At 36.4% G+C, this 20,159-nt stretch overlaps 1 protein-coding gene across 5 annotated transcripts in view; it reads left to right on the top strand.

The window, feature by feature from the left end:
- The window catches only part of ZNF148 (zinc finger protein 148), a 41,290-nt gene that overhangs the window by 13,404 nt on the left and 7,727 nt on the right, over positions 1-20,159 (top strand). For 2 of the 5 annotated variants that reach the window (XM_052791093.1, XM_052791092.1), the window contains 5 exons: positions 8,413-8,758; positions 9,968-10,093; positions 13,152-13,275; positions 13,943-14,026; positions 19,971-20,089. In XM_052791093.1, the coding sequence (XP_052647053.1) occupies positions 8,429-8,758; positions 9,968-10,093; positions 13,152-13,275; positions 13,943-14,026; positions 19,971-20,089 (783 nt within the window). In that variant the 5' untranslated portion in view covers positions 8,413-8,428. The other 3 variants (XM_052791094.1, XM_052791095.1, XM_052791096.1) reach the window with 3 other exon arrangements.

The following is a 20,159-nucleotide window of genomic DNA, read 5'->3' as shown; positions in this document are numbered from 1 at the left end:
GAGTGAGCACTTTTGAGTGCCTGGCTTTCATAGTGTAAGGGCAGAAATTCTGCATTGTTCTTTTGAGGTTAACTATACAGTGGTAGAAATTCCCATATAAATTCTCAAAATTAACTGTTTTCTAGTAGTTTATAATTTAGTGCCACAAAATCAGTGGGCTTTTTTTCCCAAAGAAAAAGTAACGTTGCCTGTGATTTTTGGAATATTTAAAGTATGTTTGCTACACTGGTGACATCCCTGTGGATTTTGACATGTAACTGTACCTTTGTTAATATAGTATTGAAAGCTTTCTGATACACACATTTTATATTAGATTATGGTGTGCTGGTGATGATCTAATACTGATTTTTAGTATAAGCAAGGTGGCAAAGATTTTCATGCATGGATAATTTTATGCACGATAAGTAGATTTTCTGTGAGTAATCCTGTTGATTGTAATAGGACTATTCACAGCTCAGTATGAGTGTAAATCTTTGTGGGATCAGGCCCTGTACTGGCATGTGTTCAGCAACATGGAGCATTTAGAAATAACTGTGCAACAAGTCTTAAGAGTGTTTGTATCATATGTTACATTTTAGAATGTGTTAATTTTATGATCTGTGAACCTTTTCACAATGATTTATGTTTGATTACTCTCTTTTTGCAAGTCAACACATTTTAATTCATTCTTACACTTGTGTGTTAATTTCAAAATCTTTCTTTTAGCTATGTCTTACTCTTCTGAGTAGGGAGAAGAGATAATTTTATTTAATGTTCTTTATTTAGAACCATTAGGTGGGGTATTATTTTTTACTTTTCAGGCTTCTGCAGTATGTTAAAAATGAACTTTTCATATTGTGAAAGCTAGCTGTGTTTTCTTTTATATTGGACTGTATCCATATTTTAATAATGCAAATAAATATATTTTCTGATATGGAAATACTCAACATGTTTCATGGTCTGATAGGGTTTTTAAGTGGACATTAGGAACCTGTCAAGTTCTAATTTTTTCTTTCTTTTGGAGAGGATTGTGTTGATGGCAGTTTTATTCATGGTAATGCTTAAACATAAGTAGTTTTAAATATGCTGTTAAGCTATGTTGCTATCTCTTTCTGCATTAGCATTAGGAATTGCATAATTAGTTGTGACTTTTATATTTCCTTTTAGGAAGAAAGCACTTGAGAATGTAGATACACATTTTTCCCCTGATCTAAATAGCTGTCAGGTATGTCTGCCTGGCAGCTGTAACTTGTTCATTTGTGTGTGTACATTGCATTTGTGGAGCAGTTTCACAATATGCTTTAATCTAACCTAACCACTGACTGCTGCTGAAAGAAGCAGTCCTTTTCCCTCTTCCCTGCTTCTTCACGTCTCCATCTCCCATACACCCTGCCTGCACGGTCCTACTGATCCAAAGGAAACCTAATGGCTTTTCTGGTGGGTACGTTTTTGTCCAACTCCCTTCTTAGTTGCACAATGCTATGCTCAACCCAGTGAAGGCAACAAGAAGGTCTAACTGGGGGAGAGGTGCAAGGCACTACCCCTTTGGGCAGGTACCCTGTGTATCAGATTGTTTCTTGCAGCTGTATCATTGAGAGTTGGGCTGACTTTTTCTAAATAAGAAAACACACCAAATGTCCCACTGGAATGGCCTTTTCGTTGTTTGTTTCCCTATGTGAATTTCCTGAAGGATTTATTTTAATCTTCATTTTCTGATAGAAAAATGTGAACCTCTCCTGGCACAGTAGCTATCAGTTGTAGCTGATTTTATAGAAGTTTGTCGACTTAGAAAGGTTTTACTAGTCGTGCCAGTAAAACTGCTCTGATTATATAGTGATTGGCTTTTTTTAAATTTAGAATAAACCTTTCCAAAGTGAATTACATTAAATAGGGAAGGAAAAAAAAATCAATTCTGTACTAGAGTAAGAATGTCTACTTAGGAGTTTTGTAGATTTATATATGCTTTTAAGTTTATAGTATAGTATGCTATTTAAGTTTATAGTTTAGCACAAGTCATTGTAGTATGACCATGGAGGTGACCCCTAAGAAGCAAAATATGCTTAGAGGTTTCCATAGATTGCCTTTTTCAAAGTTTATTGTATGTACATTTTGTGCTAGTAGCCTTTATACAGTTTGTTGTTTGGGCCCTGCATGCATTCATTCTTCCAAATGCTGTTGTGGAAGCAAGGATGTGGTAGGAATGTGCTCAGGTACATACTCTGTACCTTCAGGTATTTGTTCATTAGGAAGTTTGCCTTGTCCTACCTTAAATGAAAACACACTTCGCAAAATGTGGAACTAAAATAATGTCGTCGGGCTACTTCCAGTGTAAGGTTACCCTGAAACCATTTAATACCTAGAATTGAGCTCAGCCTCAGCTGTTGTGAGGGGAATCTCGGAGGTAGATATTCTCATCAGAATGGTATCAAGTTGCTAAGGGCATGTTAGCATTGCTGTTGTGCATCCTGACTCCTGTGTTTGGGTTGTTGAATCTTGGAAAATATGGTCAAAGGTAGTTTGTGGCTATATATGGAAGTAATATTTCTATCTCAGGTCTTTGTTAGAATCCTTCAGAAGGAGCTAAGGTTTAATCCAGAAAAATAATTAAATTTTAACAAAGTTTATTTTCTTGTCTCCCTCAACCTTCCTCCATTCTATTTTGCCTTGGAAAAACAGGGAGAAGTTAATATAGGAAAGAAATGGAGTTGGGATATGGATATAGAAATCAGCAAATCCTGCTTTTTAATGCTTAAAAAAAGAAGTATTAAAACAACAAAGTCTTTTGCAGGAAATTGTTTACAAATCGAGAGAGTCCATCTTACTTTAAAAAACAGACCAAAACCATTAAATTAGTTCTGTTCTACAAATGCAGATGACTTTCATATTTTGTCTGTCTGTTATTAGTCCTTCACTGTATTTTCTTTTTTCATCTCTCATAAATAATCTTTTAAATCCTAACTGCAGAAACTCAACCCAGTACTGCATGTATGAATTTTATTTTTAAAGTGAACCCAATTAATATCTGTGGGTACTTGCTCATTAAATTAAATAATGCTTTACTACTTGCTTAAGAAAAGAAGGGAGAAGACCGAAAAACCCTTACCCACCATCAGCTGAAGTGGAGAAAATGAGCTGGACCATGTGTTGTACTCTGGTGGCTAACAAGTTTTGCCACTTTCCTTCCAGATCTCTGTTTGGCTTTACTTCATAGCAGCCACCATCCCAGCAGACTTTTAAAATACATTAATGTTTTCTTTTGATTGTGTTTTAATTTTTTGTTCTGAATTGGAAAGGTCATCACAATTCTCATTTAGTATGTTTTTGTTTAAATGGCTGTTTCTTTAATTAGGAATATTGTCTTTACTACTTAGCTCTCCAACTTACTGCACCAGTAATCTTTGGAAAAACTGATGTCAGGGTTACTGAAATGAATAGTTCTGAAGTACTGCCGTAGGGTTTGGCATAGCAGCAGTTTTTGAAATGAAGCAACATGGTTCACTGGCTGTGGATGTTCTGCAAGCAGCTGTGGAGCACTGTGTGAAAAGAGAAGGTGCTGGGATAATCTTATGGGACCTTTTCTTTGCAGTCCCTCCCCTTCCCCTCTCTCCTCCCCCCAAATGTGTGCATACCCAGGAAGCTCTGCCTGTAGATGTATGTCTCTTGTGAAATGCTTTGCCTAGAGTAAAGGCTTGGAGAACCTCTACCAAGCAAAATGGATACTTGAAAGGTTTTGTTGACAGCTCTTTTTCTCTCAGTGTATAGAGAAACTATATATTCAAAGCAAAATCATACGATTATTTGGTGAAGCTTAATAGAAGTTCTGAAATTCCATGGAAAACGTCTCTGCAATAAGGATAACAATGTCTTATGTCAAGAAACGGGCTTCTGTGCGTTAGTATGTGGTTTGTATTATTGTAGCTTCCCTCAAGATAATCTTTTCTTCAACTAATAAGTTGATCTTTATTTCATAGATGCATCTTGCACTTGAAATATTTATTTAATCTTTGCAGGCTTGGTAAAGTGAGCTTGTTCGAATGCTTTTAACTTACATTTTCTTTATCACACTGCCTTTCTTCCAAGAACACTTTTCCTCATCTTCAATTTAAATGATAGGATTCCTTTTTGTGTGAGCCAAAAGGTGTCAGTTGACAAATTACACGTGTTTTACTGAATTGATTGCAATTGGGATACTTCTTGTTTGGATTAATAGCTTATTTTTGTTTGTGGTTCTTCATTTTAAAACAGTACCTGCATGTCATATAACTTACATTGTGTTTCATCACTTAGATTATGTAGCCTAACACTATGTGTTTTCATTATTTTTCTATGAAAAGCCAGATGTTTGAAAGCCTGATTTAATAAGCGGTACACTCACTGTACCAGCTTCTGATATGACTCAAGATCATGACTGGAAAACAACTTGACTACTTTCGGTTGCATGACTCTGCTAAGCCTACTAGTCAGGGTGAGAAAGAAAGTTTCCATATCCCTGGCAATTGAGAGAACTAACAAGACCAATAAATAACCGGTACGCTGCTAGCCTGTCTTCTGGGCAGCTGCTGTATCTCGCCAGCTGTCCTAAGATTCTGCATGTCATGAGTCTTCCCGCCTCTGTTGGTGAGAGTAGCAGGCTCTTCTGCACTGTTAAACACTCAGTCTATCTGCATTTGCCTGCCTACCTTCCTGCCAGGAAATAGCTTTAAATCCAGGATTTCCACAATTCTTACCTAATTTCAGAGTGATACGGCAGGATCCTCCATGTGGAACAACTTTCTGTGCTGTTTTCATCAGTGGCTTGAGCAGACAGATTAGGGCCACCGTGTTCTCACGCTTGATACTGTTTGTTCTCCCTTGAATGTGTTTCAGCATCTTGAGTTCTTGTATTCTAGTACCCATCCACGTCATTCCTCTAAAGAATCTGCCGTGAGCTTATGCTGTCATATTTCTGTAGTGTGGAACAAAAGCATAGGGAATGACAATCTGTGTGAGATGTAACCTGAGTATGGATTAACTTTGGTTAAAGGCTGAAATGAATAAATATATCTGCTTATTTTCCTTGGAGTCTATCAAGCTACATATTTAAAATGCCCTACCTAAGAAACCAGTCTCAACCTTAGATTTTTGCACTCATTATTGTCAAATAATGGCTCCATGGGAGACAGATTCTTAAGAACTTCAGTTCCTTCTCACATTTCTTTCTTGGCACAGGATATTCCACGCTGATAAGATGATGAATTCATCCTCATTTTCTTCTTCTAGGATGTTGTTGCAAGATCTCTCTGGGAGATCTGCACTGGTGGAAAAAATATAGCCTTAGTGCTGTGCCAGGTTTTTTTGTTTGTTTGTTTGTGTTATTGCTGAGAAACTATCAGTATGGTTTCCCGGTTACCTCCAAAAAATACTTCATGAATTATATAATGTCTGCAGGTGGCTGTGCGGCATACCGGATGTGCATTTTCCCTTGAAGCCATGTGAAATCTCATTCTCTCACTATAAAGTGGATTGACTTGGAAGTAAACTTGTCACCTAGCACTACCTGAGCTCACTCAAGGCATTAAAGAATTGTTGTCCATACTTGAAGAGAGGTGCTGTGAAAATCAAGAGTAAGATTTCAAACTTCCTTATGTTAGAATTGCAGAAGAACAAAAAAGGAAAAATTGCAAGCTTAAATGTTCTGAACAGAAATTTTCCCCATGTTCTGCTCCTGTCACAGGCTTTTTTTGGTCCCTAGAATGTGCTTTTTACGTAAGAAGGAAGAATATTAAAAATTTTGATGACATTATCATATATAAACAGATTTGGCTTGGTGACTCTGTCCTCCTGACTTCCAGCAGAGGAAGGCTTACTAAAAAAAAAATCTAATTCACTGAAAAGCTTCTTTCTTTGGCCTGCCTCTTAAATATTTGAAACTCAGAGAAGTCAGCCCATCCTGTCTGTCAGCCTTTCTGTGATATATTCAGAAATTTAGAACCTCTCATGATAGAGAATAGGGACAAATGTTCTTTCACATTTAAGTTATATGACATGAGTTGCTACCAGAAGTTGTTAATGGGCTTTGTTTTATTTGTTGGGGTATGTGGTGGGTTGGTTTGTTTCTTTGGTTTGTTTTTTTTTTTAAGACATTGAGTGAATTTTACTTTCAGAAGGTTAAGAACTAACAGTAGTATTTGAAACAAAGTGTCATGTAGGAGAACTTTGAGATCTTTTTCAGCTGTTTCTGCTGGTGGCTTGCATTCCTACCAAGCACTCCAGGATCTCACCTGAAGACAGACCACTGTTTATTTTGTAAACTCACTGTAGTTTGGTATAAACAAATCTTCACAAATGTTTAAGATACATTGAGAATTTTCAAAAGATTTTCTTGGTGAAGAAAATGTTTTGGAAAGTGATCAAATGGATCAAACTGAAAATTGAAATTTAAACCTTTAATGTACATTTGTTTGATCCAGTCTTTCTGCACGTTGGCAGGCTATTAGACTGGCAGGGGGTTATAGTGGTGCAGTTCTGCACGGAGATGGCCCTGCCAGCAGAGACACTTGATTTCTTTGGTCATGAGTTGTCATCGAGAGCTGCAGGGAAAGAACCATAGCCTCTGACTTAAAACTTGAATGGAGGTGGAGCCTTTCACCATGCTGTACTCTTAGGGGGACAGAATTTGAAGCTGATGACTAGCAATATACCAACATCACATCTATATCGTAATTCTGAATGCATCAAAATCAAAGGTGCTGATGCTATCATAATACTCCCCAAGATACCCATCTTGTGCTTTGGCTAGGCCCGCTGTGTGTTGTCCAACTCCACTGTGCCTCTGCTTCCATCCCTGTGTCTGCTGTAGCCTTTGTATAGCCTTTGCCCTCCAGCTGTGGGAAAATAGAGGGATGGAGGAAGGATGTCTGTGTGTCCGTCTGAAGGAATAGACCAGAGCACTGTGGAATGTGTAGGAGTTCTGGGCCGGGGGAATAGGGTGAAGGAGGCTGACTGCAGTGACTGGACATCCAGTATGCCAAGGGAAGAGTCGTCTTAGGACTGTCTTGCATATATAATAAGTAGAATAAGAAGATGCTGCCACTTCCAGCTTCACAAAAGCCTGCTGCCCTATGTTAAAAAACAATAATGTCATGACACTTGTTGGAGTATTATGATTTTATATCTATCTGTGTACCATAAGTCAATGTAATGGTATTGCTATTCATGACTGGAATTTGTATTTCCTGACTAATGCTCCTGCTTAGTAGGTGTGAAAGTGAATGCCTTTTTTATAAACTGTTTTGACCTCTCTAGTCTTTATTTGACATATACCTTTAGCCAGAAACTTGCATTTTCATGGAATTACAGAATAGATTGGGTTGGAAGGGACCTTTAAAGGTCATCTAGTCCAACCCCCTCTGCAATGAGCAGGGACATCTTCAACTAGATCAGGTTGCTCAGAGCCCTGTCCAACCTGACCTTGAGTGTTTCCAGGATGGGGCGTGATGGGGCATCTACCACCTCTCTGGGCAACCTGTTCCAATGTTCCACCATCCTCGTAAAAAAATTTCTTCCTTATATCTAGTCTGAATCTACCCTCTTTTTCTTTAAAACCATTACCCATTGTCTTACTGAAACAGGCCCTACTAAAACGTCTGTCCCCATCTTTCTCATAAGCCCCCTTTAAGTGTTGAAAGGCTGCAATAAGGTCTCTCTGGAGCCTTCTCTTCTCCAGGCTGAACAACCCCAACTCTCTCAGCCTGTCCTCATAGGAGATGTGTTCCAGCCCTCTGATCATTTTTGTGGCGCTCCTCTGGATTCGCTCCAACAGGTCCATGTCTTTCCTGTGCTGGAGGCTCCAGAGCTGAAGGCAGTACTCCAGGTGGGGTCTCACCAGAGTGGAGTAGAGGGGCAGAATCATCTCCCTCGACGTGCTGGCCATGCTTCTTTTGATGCAGCCCGTTTTTCTCTCACTTGTGGATATTAAGATGTTCCAGCAGCTACAGTATGCCCTGGGGTAGCGGCAATGAAAGGGCACTTAAAGGACGAGGAAGTAAGGAGAACAGGACCAATATGAAAGAGGCATTTGTAAAAGACAGTCGAAATGGAAAAAGGGAACAGAGTAAAAAGGGCACACAGGAAAAAAAACCAGTTTTCTAAGGAATGAGAAAGAAGAATTAGCTATCATTTAACTACCAGAATTTTGCTAGTAATCAGAAGGCACTGTGATTTTAAACTTTTTGTTTGGAAGTGTTCAATTGTCTACACATGCATGTGTGTGGAAGGAGAATCTTTTCATGTTGAACCAAGATATCCAACTTTTCACTTCTATTCAGATACCAGATTTAGGAGTGCATGTGTGTATGCTGAGTACTGACTGAGTTCTTATAAAATGTTTTTAAGTAAAAAATTTTAAGCAAGAGCACCAATTGTAGATGTTTACTATTAAAACTTTCTTTGTAGGTTATTGCACTTAAGAATGAACATTGAAGACAAGCTGGGAGGATTATTTCTTAAATGTGGTGGCATAGACCAAATGCAGTCATCCAGGGCTATGGTAGGGATGGGTGCAGTATCTGACCAGTCTGGAGTATCGGGAGAACGGCAAGAGGCAGTGCTTCAAGATCGGACTATGGCGCACCAAGAAATTCTTGCAACAGATGAAGTGTTACAGGAAAGTGAACTTCGGCAGCAAGAGATGATTTCACATGATGAACTCATGGTCCATGAGGAGACGGTAAAAAATGATGATGACATGGATACGCAAGATAGACTTCCTCAAGGGCTGCAGTATGCTGTTAATGTCCCTGTAAGCAATTTCTTTGTGAAATATTGGAGAAATTACTAGGAAGCTTAATCTGGTAGTCTAATCCTACTCTGGCAAGAATCTATTAATTGCTTGTTTGGATTTTGATTATCAAAATATTTATGAATGGATGCTATATATGAAAATGTCATTTGCCTCTGGCTGTGGATAAATTTTGCCAATTAAGTATAATCTTTAAGTGTCTGTTTTATAAATATTTTATAAGCAGGCTGTTACCATAGAATTAATGCATTAAAATGTGCTCCTTTAAATATATTTAATGTTCAAGGGTAACTACAAACCAGAATAAATAGTGTTACTCAAAGGTGCATACTGTTTATGCTGTTCATAGTACTATTTAGTTTCTGCTATAGGAAGCATCTTGTATGTTTTCAAAGTATGTGGACGCTTAGCAATTGCATTCACACTGCAGGTTGGACTGTGACACTTCATACATGACCATAAATATGCCCCTCCTTGATATCTAATAGAAGGTGTACCTCAGCTTTCCCAGAGAGAATATAGATGACTTCCTTTTGAAAACAGAGCGTCTGTCTGTAATGCAGCACATCATCACTGTTGCCCTTCAAACATACAGGATATTTACCAGGACTTTAAAAGTAGATAGCCTTATACATGAAGAATAACCTTCAGAAAGGTAGCATTGTTAAAACACTACTCTGTTAGCTGTAGATCAGGTGGTTCAGGTGTTAGAAAAAATGTAAGAGTATCATGCTCTTTATTAAAGTTTACATTAGATCAAGAAATATTTTTTGGAAAAAAACCTCATTAGTACTGTTTTTCTTTTCTTAAAAAATACTTCTGTCTTAAATATATAATAAACTATTCCGTTAAATCTTGCATTGACAACAACATGGACTAAAGTAAAATAGGTATGAAAAACTGAATGGTTTTACAGATGGAAGTGATTTTAATATAACTGATCTCAAAATCGCCACAGGTCAGAAAGAAAAAAGACCTTGGGAGGTGAATGAAAGGATACATCAAAATGTCACTGTAGAAATTAACTATGCCCTTTTTATTTAAGATACTTACTACTCCTTTCACTTAAATTTCTGAAAGAATGAAGCCACAAGATAATTCCCTTAGAAAAAGGTTTTTTGTTTCAGCAGTTTGTCATCTTCTAAAATTGAAAAATTGCTTTTCTGTAGTGAGAACCTTACCTGAAACTGGCACTTGGTATCTTAACAGATCAGTGTAAAGCAAGAAATTACCTTTACTGATGCATCTGAACAACAGAAACGAGACAAAAAACAAATACGAGAGCCAGTAGATTTGCAGAAAAAGAAGAAAAGAAAACAGCGTTCACCAGCAAAAGTAAGACATTGATTTGGCAAAACCAAGATTAAAAGAACCTGAAGATTTGGTTGACTATGACTAATTTCATTAGCATTTGAAGTAGTTAGGCTGGAAATTGTTTGTTTGCTCAGTAAAGATGCAGTTCTGAAGTTCACCAGAGACCCAAAACAAAACCTGATATAACAGTGTTTTTCTTTGAACTCTTTTTAGCAACATGAACCCTTGACATATTTTAACATCTGTCTCTCCAGGCAGTTCTCTTTCCAAATATTTTTTTTTAAATTATGAGTCAGTAGCTTTGTAGACAATTTATAAATCATTACTCTGTATCTATCTAATAATAGTTGTGCTTTTCTGTGAGCCTGATAATTTTATATGCTTCATGCATAGTAGTGAACAGTTTTTAAAAAGAAATCTAAAATGGTAGTTTTGAAAATTCTAAAAAGTTTACTAATATATATAAAATAATTTACTGGTAGGGAATATTCCTGTGGTCATAATCATCTTCATATATGTATTTATTTATATCAAAAGATTCTTACCATAGCTGCTGGTTTGTTACTTCAAAATTTGTTTTGTAGATCCATTCATGAAGAGTATGTATCCCTGTATGTCTGAAAACAATTTTCTTCTATTGAGATGCACTTCAGATAAAACCAGAATCATTTCACCTCATGAGGTAGCTGTGTTATATCTTCTAGTAATTCCCCAAATCAGTATTAATCTTCAGACTTAAAATAGAACATATACAGGCTGCTCTGATAGGCAAAAATCAGTTATATATTATCACACAGCAGCAATAAAGTAAGCCTACTCTGAAATCAACCCAGACTGTGTATACATTGAAAGAAAACTCACCCTAACACCAAGAAAAACTCCAAAACCTCCTTTTTGTTGGCCTGGGAGTGGGACCACTCAGTCCTCCCTCAGCACTGTCAAATTAGGTTGCACCTGTAGTATTCTTGGAAAGTTGAGAAGTTGTTTCAGATTGGGTGTGGAAGCAAGTTCCAAATCCTGTGCATCAAGATACTTTTCCCTTTGATAGAAAAAGGAGATCTAGGTTGAGTACATCCACAGATCACTTCCATGGAAACATGGCAAGGTAGGAGAGGCATGTGTCCCTCTTTCTACAGACATGTACTTGCATGCTTCCTTTTTATCTCCCAATCTGTCAGTGTTAGTCTTTTGAGATGACAAAAGATTGAAAAATGATCAGGAGAATTGTTAAACAGGTTCTTTTTCTGTCTCTCTTCCCCCTTTTTTTTCCAAAGTTGTCAGAGTAGAAAGGCAGAAAGAAGCTGAAGGACTGACATAGGTGAGAGCCTACTGCAGTTTAAGTTAGTATTCCCAGAGTAGAGGTTGATTTTTCCATCCAAACAGCAGCTGGGACTTTTACAAATGGAAGTCAATTAACATACTGAAACATTTTAAATTTTATTTTATATTAATGTAGCCATCATGTCAATAAAAAGTCATTAGCTTTTATGAATCCTGTCTACTTTTCCCTCTTCCATGCACACAAACACACGTGCACATGCGTACACACATGCATGCACGCGCGCACACACACACATACACACATGCACAAGCTTTTTTGTTGCTTTTATTAGGAAAACTGCACTGACAAAGTTAACTTTCTTCATTCAAGAGGTGGTACAATGAATGGATGCAGTAGAAGAGCCCAGATTTAGGATAACCATGAAATTAAGTGTATTTTCTGCACAATTATTTTAAAATTTCAATGAAAAGCATTTCATAACCTGTATTTAAAGTTATTTTAAATAACCAGTCAGTGTTTCATTAGCTGTATGTTGTTACAGAGCAGAGTTTTTGTAATTGTCTCTATCTGTGACTTACTGGAGCTGTAACATACCAATCTTACAAACGTATGAATGTGCTTGTCCTTCAGAGTGAATGCACAAGAATTTGTTAGCTTGAGACTTTCACTCTTGCTGAGTTTTGATGCAGCAGAATTAAAAATTGTTTAAGTAGATCCTACAGTATTTGCTACTATTGCAGAGATACTATGTCAGTTATTGACTCTCTTTCTCATCGCTGTCATTATCATAAAACCTAAAACATCGTAGCTAATCAAATTGCAGATGTGTTTCCCCAGCAGACTTTTATTTTTGGTTAATAACAAGGGACTAAACTGTTTTATTTAAGGTTACTTAAGCTCTTCTTTATAGTTCTGTTTCCAGTTAAGTAAGACTTTCGGAAATGTAATTTGTTTACTGGTTTTCTTATTCTCTTGCCAGAGATAGTAGAGAGTTTGGGGTTTGTTTTTTTCTCTTTTTGACAAATTAGAGAAAACCTGTGATAAGCTTTATTAAATAAGCTAGATATGGTGCAGTTTTTTTCATTTAAGTTTTTTCAACTTTATATGAAAATAGTGGCTTTGTTTGACAGCAAAGCAATTGAGTGTGGCAAGTTGAATTCATCAAGGAGATGCTCTAATATGTATATTGAGTGAGCAATACTTTATTGAGTGAAAAACCTGAAAGGGGAGAAGAATAATACTATTTTCTTGGTTGTTTGGCTTTGGGGTTTTGGTTTTTAAAATATAATTTTGCCTCTGAGACTATTGGTATTATGTAGATATAGATAATTTGTATGACTATCCTGGATAAGTTTTAATGCCTTTTAGCAAACATTTACAGTTGTGATTTGAAAAAAGAATATAACTTTTCACTTTTGCTTTAAAATATGATTATCCATGGTTCAGTGCCCAGAGGTGGTTTGGTTACTTTGCATCCTTTCCAACAGACGGACAAAGTAAACGGTAGCATATAAAGTGACTCAGTAAATAGGGGAGCTCTAAGCTGATTTTCCATGAGCTGCTTTTGTCTCCGTCCTGTTGAAATATCTCTTAACACACAGCAAGACACAAGTTGGATTGGAGTGCAATTGGAAATGTATACTAAAAGCCTAACACATAGCTTTGTAGAAATTAGCATTGTTATACCTGAAATATTTAAGTTTTCTGCATCGAAAAAATTAATGTTTTTTTTTTTTGTAGTTAATAAGACATCTTTAGAGGGTAGTGTGAGAACAAATTTTACTCTTTTTAAAATAGATCCTTACAATAAATGAGGATGGATCACTTGGTCTGAAAACCCACAAATCTCATGTTTGTGAGCATTGCAATGCTGCCTTTAGAACCAACTACCATTTACAGAGACATGTCTTCATTCATACAGGTACTGCTTGACTTCAAATTTATCTTTTCTACTATATAAAGAGTTGTTTACTTATGTTAAAAATGTTTTCAGCTCTATGCGAATTTCAGTTTTAAGAGTGTAGCTAACTTGGCATCTAAGCTTAGAGATTCCATGCACCAAAGTGTCAAAAGAATACCAGAAAAAAAAAAAAATCAACATATGTTTAATAAACTGAAGACCTAACTGTTTACAAGGTTTCTTTTCTTTCTTTATCAGAAAGTAATGGGTTGACTTGTAGCCTAAGTGCCAATATTGACCCCTTTGTAAAATGTGCTCCGGCTGCTTATTTGCCTGATGAGGTATCTCTCTGGTTCGGAGAAGTGAAAAAGGTACTTACCATTATAATAGCTTGCCAGTATCCTGAATGCAGTCTTATGCCAGCATCGTGATTGATCTTGTTCATGAGGAAATTACAGCCATTTCAGATCACTCTTCCGTGCTAGTCTTAATGTGACTCTTAGGATCATGGAAAGAATTCTGCAGTTCATATACTTAGTAAGGCTAATGTTTTTTGGTATTAGAGTATTTTTGGAATTCGCTCAGATGCTGGTTTTTTTAATAGACATTTTAATATTCCTCAAAAGTAGTTATCAGAAACAACAGTGTGTAGTTATTAACTTATGGATGTGGAATTATATTGTTCAAGGTGAAAAACCATTTCAGTGCAGTCAGTGCGACATGCGTTTCATACAGAAGTACCTGCTACAGAGGCATGAGAAGATTCATACTGGTGAGTATAGTGCCTTGAGTATCTTTCTGGCGTGCTTAAAAACTGTTTCCCCACTCAGGCAAGGTTTCTGGTAATAAGTATGCAGCCTAAAATTCTGTTGTAGTTTGTTTTAACGTAACAGATGTTATAAAACTTTAAAAATAAATTAGTTTTGTGCTTTCAACTTGCTCCACTTTTCTTTGGCTGTAAAGTGAGTATAAACTCTAGTAAGCAAATCTGAAAGTAGTATTCTATAAATAACCCCAGAGCAGCAAATCCTGAAGTTTGTGCATTCATAAAAGTCAAGGTTTGTTAAGAAGTTCTATCTTTTGTTGTATCAAGTTAATTCAGACAATGGGGACTTCCAAATTACATTTTGGTAGATTTATTTATTTATTTATTTTGGAATTTGATGGAAAAGTGCCAGGACTAAAATGGCCAAAATGCCTAACCCCAAAGGTATTAGTATCAGCTTTACTTTTCACTTCTTTTTTTTAAAGGTTTAATTCAGAACTGTTCTAAAAATAAGAGCCTTATTTTAAAAATATGCAATATACGTCAAATAAGGCCCGAAGTTTTAAGCCAAAGAGCGTTAAAGTTTATACATGTTTATTTTTTTATCTTCTTGCACTGCACAAAACCACATTCTTTAACAGGTTTGGCTTCATTGGGTTTTTGGCATTTTGGTGCATGGCCTTTCAATCCCTCTTTAAATATTTTGTAATATGGTCCCTTTGGACTAGATGCCAATTTCTCAGCCTCTTTTTCAGAAAAGCAGAGCTGGTGAATGTGCACAGTGTTTCTTGGCCGTAGCATTTAAATGGATATGAAAGCTACTAACACGCAGTGCAGTGTGTGCATGTGTAAGAGTGGAGAGGGAGAAAAAGCTCTGCAAAATGAATTTTCAGAGCAGTGTACAAGGAGTTACATGCACAAATGCCCTGTTGTTTATAGGATTTTTGTATCCTAGGTTGCCATGAGTCCAGACTAAGTAGGTTTCCTTCAGCCAGTCAGCCACAGAAGAGTCCTCCATTCTTCTGTCCAGTCTTTGTTCTGCTCCTAGTCTTTCCTCTGGCTCTGAATTGGTGAACCATGCTGCCTCCACTTTGTGTAGATACTATTCTTGAAAAGAATGCTCATTCGCTCTCTTCCATCTATCTGCCCACGCTCCCCCCCCCCCAAAGGCAAAAATTTAAGTGCAGTCTTTACATTTTTCAGAAGTTTTTTGGTGGTTTTGGTTTTGGGGGTTTTTTTAGTGAGGATTATTCCCTGTATGTGGCTTTGAAAATGAGAGTCTGGGCAATATAGTTAATTAACACTTGACTGCAAATATTTTACAAATGGATTTAATTATTTTTTAAAATTCAACTTCTAGCTCTAATGAGAATTGTGTGTTGATTGTAAGCTTTGGAGGGAGGGGGTGGTTGTGGTGGGGTTGCAGGTTTTTTGCCTGCCTTTTTGCAGCTCTTACATATACTAGTCTTTGTTTAGCAGAGAAAAAGGTGCCATTTAACAAATTAACCATATTGTTATCAAGCTTTTTTAGATAACTATGTTTTCATCCTTTCCTCGGCATCCTGAGGTATAGTTTGATTGTTTCTCAGAAAATTGAAGATGGTGCTTGTGTTTAAATTGTTGAATTATAGGTGTTTTCCTAGGTGACAACTAGTAGCTGGTTAGGAGAACACATGTAAGACCCAGCTTCCAGGAGTGGAAAAAGCTTTTTTGAAGGCCGTTCAGTTAGCAAGTATTTGACTAGTGCTTAATTTTTGGCTTGGCCCAGTTATAGTCTAGCTAATTGGCATTCTACATACCTGTCTGTGCTTTCACTTCTGTATGACAATATTCACTACTGGGCCTTAGCTGTTTGTGTAGCATTACTCTCTTGTTCAGGACTGCATAATTGAACCCATCCAGAAAAGCTGAATTTTCAGCTTGCTTCTCTCACCAGAAGGTGAGCAGTGGGTCTGTGTTTCACTTTGATGGAAGTACAGGAAAGCTCTCGTTGTATTATTCATACTCTTTTAAGAAATTATTCCTTATAAATTCAATACTGTATTTTTTCTTCTTATTTTGCATTTTTATCTGTCTGAATGACCGCTTTTAGCACCAGCTTTTGTACAGTGTTCAAAACACTGGTGAACAACAGGATGTTTCTTACTCTTTTAAAGATGTTTATCAAATTTTCCAGTTTATTTTAAGCCAATCAAAGATAGTGGTAACACTTAGAAGCCCCATTTTATGCCTGTTACAAGCCCTGAATTCACAGGTGCTTCAGCTAGTTTCAGTGTGATTTGAATTCAGTACTCTGAACCACTCCTTCAAATGAAATGTTATGAGGGAGTTAGGAAGCAATCAATGAACAGCCTTATTCTGTGTAAATAATTAAATAGTTGCATCTAAAAGCAGACATTGCATTAATACAAAATTCACTTACTAGAAATAATTGTATGTAGAGCAGGGCAGAAGTGCTAGAACCCTGCTGCTAAACTTGTCACTGATGATACAGAAAATCACAATTTCAGTTGTAAGAGAGGGAAGAATCATTTGTACACAAATATTTTCATATTTTGAGTTTACTAGGCTCATGAAGATGTATGTCTGCTTTCTTTTTGCTCAGAGTTGTTTCTATACACCTTACCCACTCATGTATTCATGTGTCCTAATTCTGTAACCCACCCTACTTTCCATTTTAAACACAAAAAATGAGATTACATTTTAAAAAAAATAAAGCAACATTGGGGCTAACAATTCAAGCGCCTTCTTCAGTCATGCTGCTTTTTTATTGCCTTCTTTGGCATTTTATAATTTGTATTTTGTCTGTTTAGATTTTAAAATGCCTGGGGGTTTGTAATTGTTACAGCCTTCATACACATAGTATTTGTACTACACTTTATAAATAGTTCTGTTGCTCAGTTTTAATAGATTTCCAATGTAGACACAAAACATAGGCTGTTTTCGTAAATAATGCATATAATTATTGTACTGTATTTTTAAATTTTTACTTTTTTTTTTCCTACATCTGATTCTTTCCCACTCACCAAAGTGTTTCAGAGAAATATGTCCTGGTTTCTCCTTACATTAGCAAAAGGTTGTTAGTAATGATCTCCTCCATTTGCGATAGATCCTGTTTGAAAAGTACAACGAAATGCAGAAGGCATCTGAAGTTTCAGGCTTCTGCTAGGAAGAAATTATTATAGGAAACATACCTTCATATTAATTTTTAATCTTTTTCTAACGTTATCTTCCTTATGAAGATTACAGCAAAAATTAAGTATGGTATCAGTTTCACAAAGTGTTTCTTAATCTTACTTCCAGAGTGTTCTGGAATTCAACTGAAAAATATTATTTTCTGTGTTGTGCTGAGTAATTAATTCAAGGGCAGTGTCCCCAAACATTTCTTCCTGTTGAGGCATGGCCAGCAGTGCCTTCATACGTACTCTCAAAGTCTCCAGAGTAGCTGGTGGTGGTAATACTCTACACTGAAAAACCTCAAAACCCCCGTTTTGCCCTATTTAAGCCTTGAAATGGGAATAGATAGCTGGGAGAGTCTTCTGCCGACAAATAGCCAGCTTGAGTAGACAAATGTTAAGGAACTCTGTGATCATTCATTTACAGAAATGGGTATAAGGCTGAAGGTAAGTGTATTAATGAACTGTTCTGCATTTCCTGGATAGCAGGATAGCTCCTTAGAGGGCTGTTCAAAGCTAGACTGAGCTGTCTTGCTTCTCTGACTTGGTTTGGCTTCTGTAAGGCTCAGGATAGTTTTCATCCCAAACAGCTGCTCCTTTCTCTAAAAAAAGTCTTAAGTGTGAAAGCAAACTTCCAGACAACGTAAGGAGAGTTGTTTGAAGGGGCAATTTAAAAGAAACACAAAGTAGAATAGTGGAGCAAAGGGAAAGAAAACAGTAAGTAACAAGGATTAAGTAGCTATCCGTGGGAATGGAAGAGCTCCCGTGTATTAAACAAGAGCAATGAGACCTAAACGTTTTGCCTCATCTTCCTTAAAAGTGAAGACAAGGACTGGAATTTGATTCAGAAAGTCTCAACAGGCTTGGTGCAAGTAAAACACCGTAGCAGTAAGGGTGCCTAATGAATAAAGAAAACATGAAGAATGAAACTGGAGTTTGGAAGTTAAGAAGTAGGCCAGAGAGGAGGATTTGCTTATAGACATTATGAGAGAGGATTATATGATAGGTGTTATAATTTATAAAGGGTGCTGAAAAAAGCTAAATATTATGGTGATTATTAATAAGTGAGAAATGGTAAAAGTTAGTCTCTGACTAAACGTGAAAGAAGAGTTAGGATGCTGAGGTTGTGAGCCTGTAGAAAAAGAACTGATGGAAGCTGAGAGATCTTAGGAGAGGAGATAATTTGATTTAGGAGAGAATAAATTGGAATAATTTAATCCAAGAAAGGGATTGGCCAGAAGCCACATGGAGAGGTAAGAATTAATAATTGGAAATAGGGCATAGGCTTACAAAGGTAGAGATTTAGAAATTGCTTGGAATTAAGAAGGTTGAAACTCTGGGCATTAATGATCTGACTAGAAGCAAATGTGTGGGTGATATAGATGTTTTCCATTCTAGTTTCTATAAATACTGGCATCTTATTTTAAGGTACCGTATTTCCATTTGTAGAAGGACGTGGCTAAATACCTCTATTCTAAATGGAAAATATACACTCTAACAACATTTAAAATAACATTTATTAACATTTTAATAATTAATTATTACTAATAATTTAATAAAATTAGTTCATAACGTAATTTTAAAGAATAAAACTACCTCAGAAAAATAGAAATAGTCTGCATATTTCTGGAAACAAAAGATAGATGGTTTATATCCCAAAAATCAGTGCAGTACAGTATCCAGAACAAAGAGGATGTTGACAGAGGCTGCCAAGACAATCCCTGCTCTCTATGTCAGTTGGAAAGATTTCTTAGTAAATATTAAGAGGAAAGATTACTGTTGTTCAGGGTGAGTTCTATTAAATAATAGTGAACTTTTGTAAGAGCAAAACTAAATTTCCAGTGCACTTGGAATTTTTAGGTTTTGTCAGAGAAACCTAGAAAAAAACCAATATCAAAGGGAAGATGTAAGGCAAAAGTTAAAAGAAATAAGAGTTACTCCATGTTCTGAAAGGATCATTGCAGGGCTTCTTTGTGAGGAAAAATGAGGGGAGAACTGCAGATGAATTCAGGGCAATGAATATTGTCTGAACAAATATTTCATGAAAGTAAAAACCAAACCAAAACCAAACCAACCAAACAAAACAACCAAACAGAAAAACCTCTAAGTATGCAAACACCAGTTCAGCTACAGGGTTTTCTTGTTTCCAGCTTAATTTTTAAAATAAAATATTTTTTAATTAATTAATTACTTTAAAAAAATAAATAAATTTGGATTCCAACCAAAATACTAGGATTTTTTTCAGAGCAGTTATTTCAATTCTACATACAGGTAAGGGAAAAAAAATATGGAAAATACAGAGCACCCTACAAAAATGTTCAATTAAAAGCTTGGAAATGCATAATTCTCTTCTAGAAAGGGTGGGCTTGAGTTAATGAGTTGGTGAGAGAATTGAGTTATTTTTATACAATCGTCTGCCCTAAAAAAAATACTATGTAGCAGCAGTTCAGGAAGGCTATCTTTGCAGTTCTTCATTTATTAGGTTTAAGAGAGATACCTGCACCTACACTAGAAAGAGGGGGTAAGAATTTGGTTTTAAAGGTGGGTTTTGGGGGGTTTTTTTTAGTGTAAAAGCTTAGAATAATTTTGAGGCATCAGCTACTGAGTACTGGGAAAATAGTGATGTGAGCAAGCCCTATGTTATTTTTCAATATCAACAGAGTAAATTCTCTCTTTATTACTTCTAATAGAGAGTGTAGTATTTGACCTGGTGATTGTATGGAGGAACATTGATTTATTTTTTTAGATTAACATTGCTACGTGTTTTTTATCAGGTGAAAAGCCATTTCGTTGTGATGAATGTGGTATGAGGTTTATTCAGAAGTATCACATGGAAAGGCACAAAAGAACTCACAGCGGAGAGAAGCCTTACCAGTGTGAATATTGTTTGCAGGTAAGATGACTTAATGAAATCTTTCTCAATTGAAAAACAAAACACCAGTCAATTCCCAAGAAGTGCAGAT

This window comes from Harpia harpyja, chromosome 7 (assembly GCF_026419915.1).
Source record: "Harpia harpyja isolate bHarHar1 chromosome 7, bHarHar1 primary haplotype, whole genome shotgun sequence".
NCBI lineage: Eukaryota > Metazoa > Chordata > Aves > Accipitriformes > Accipitridae > Harpia > Harpia harpyja.
Note: the sequence above shows the minus strand (reverse complement) of the source record. Positions and strands in the feature narration are given on the sequence as shown.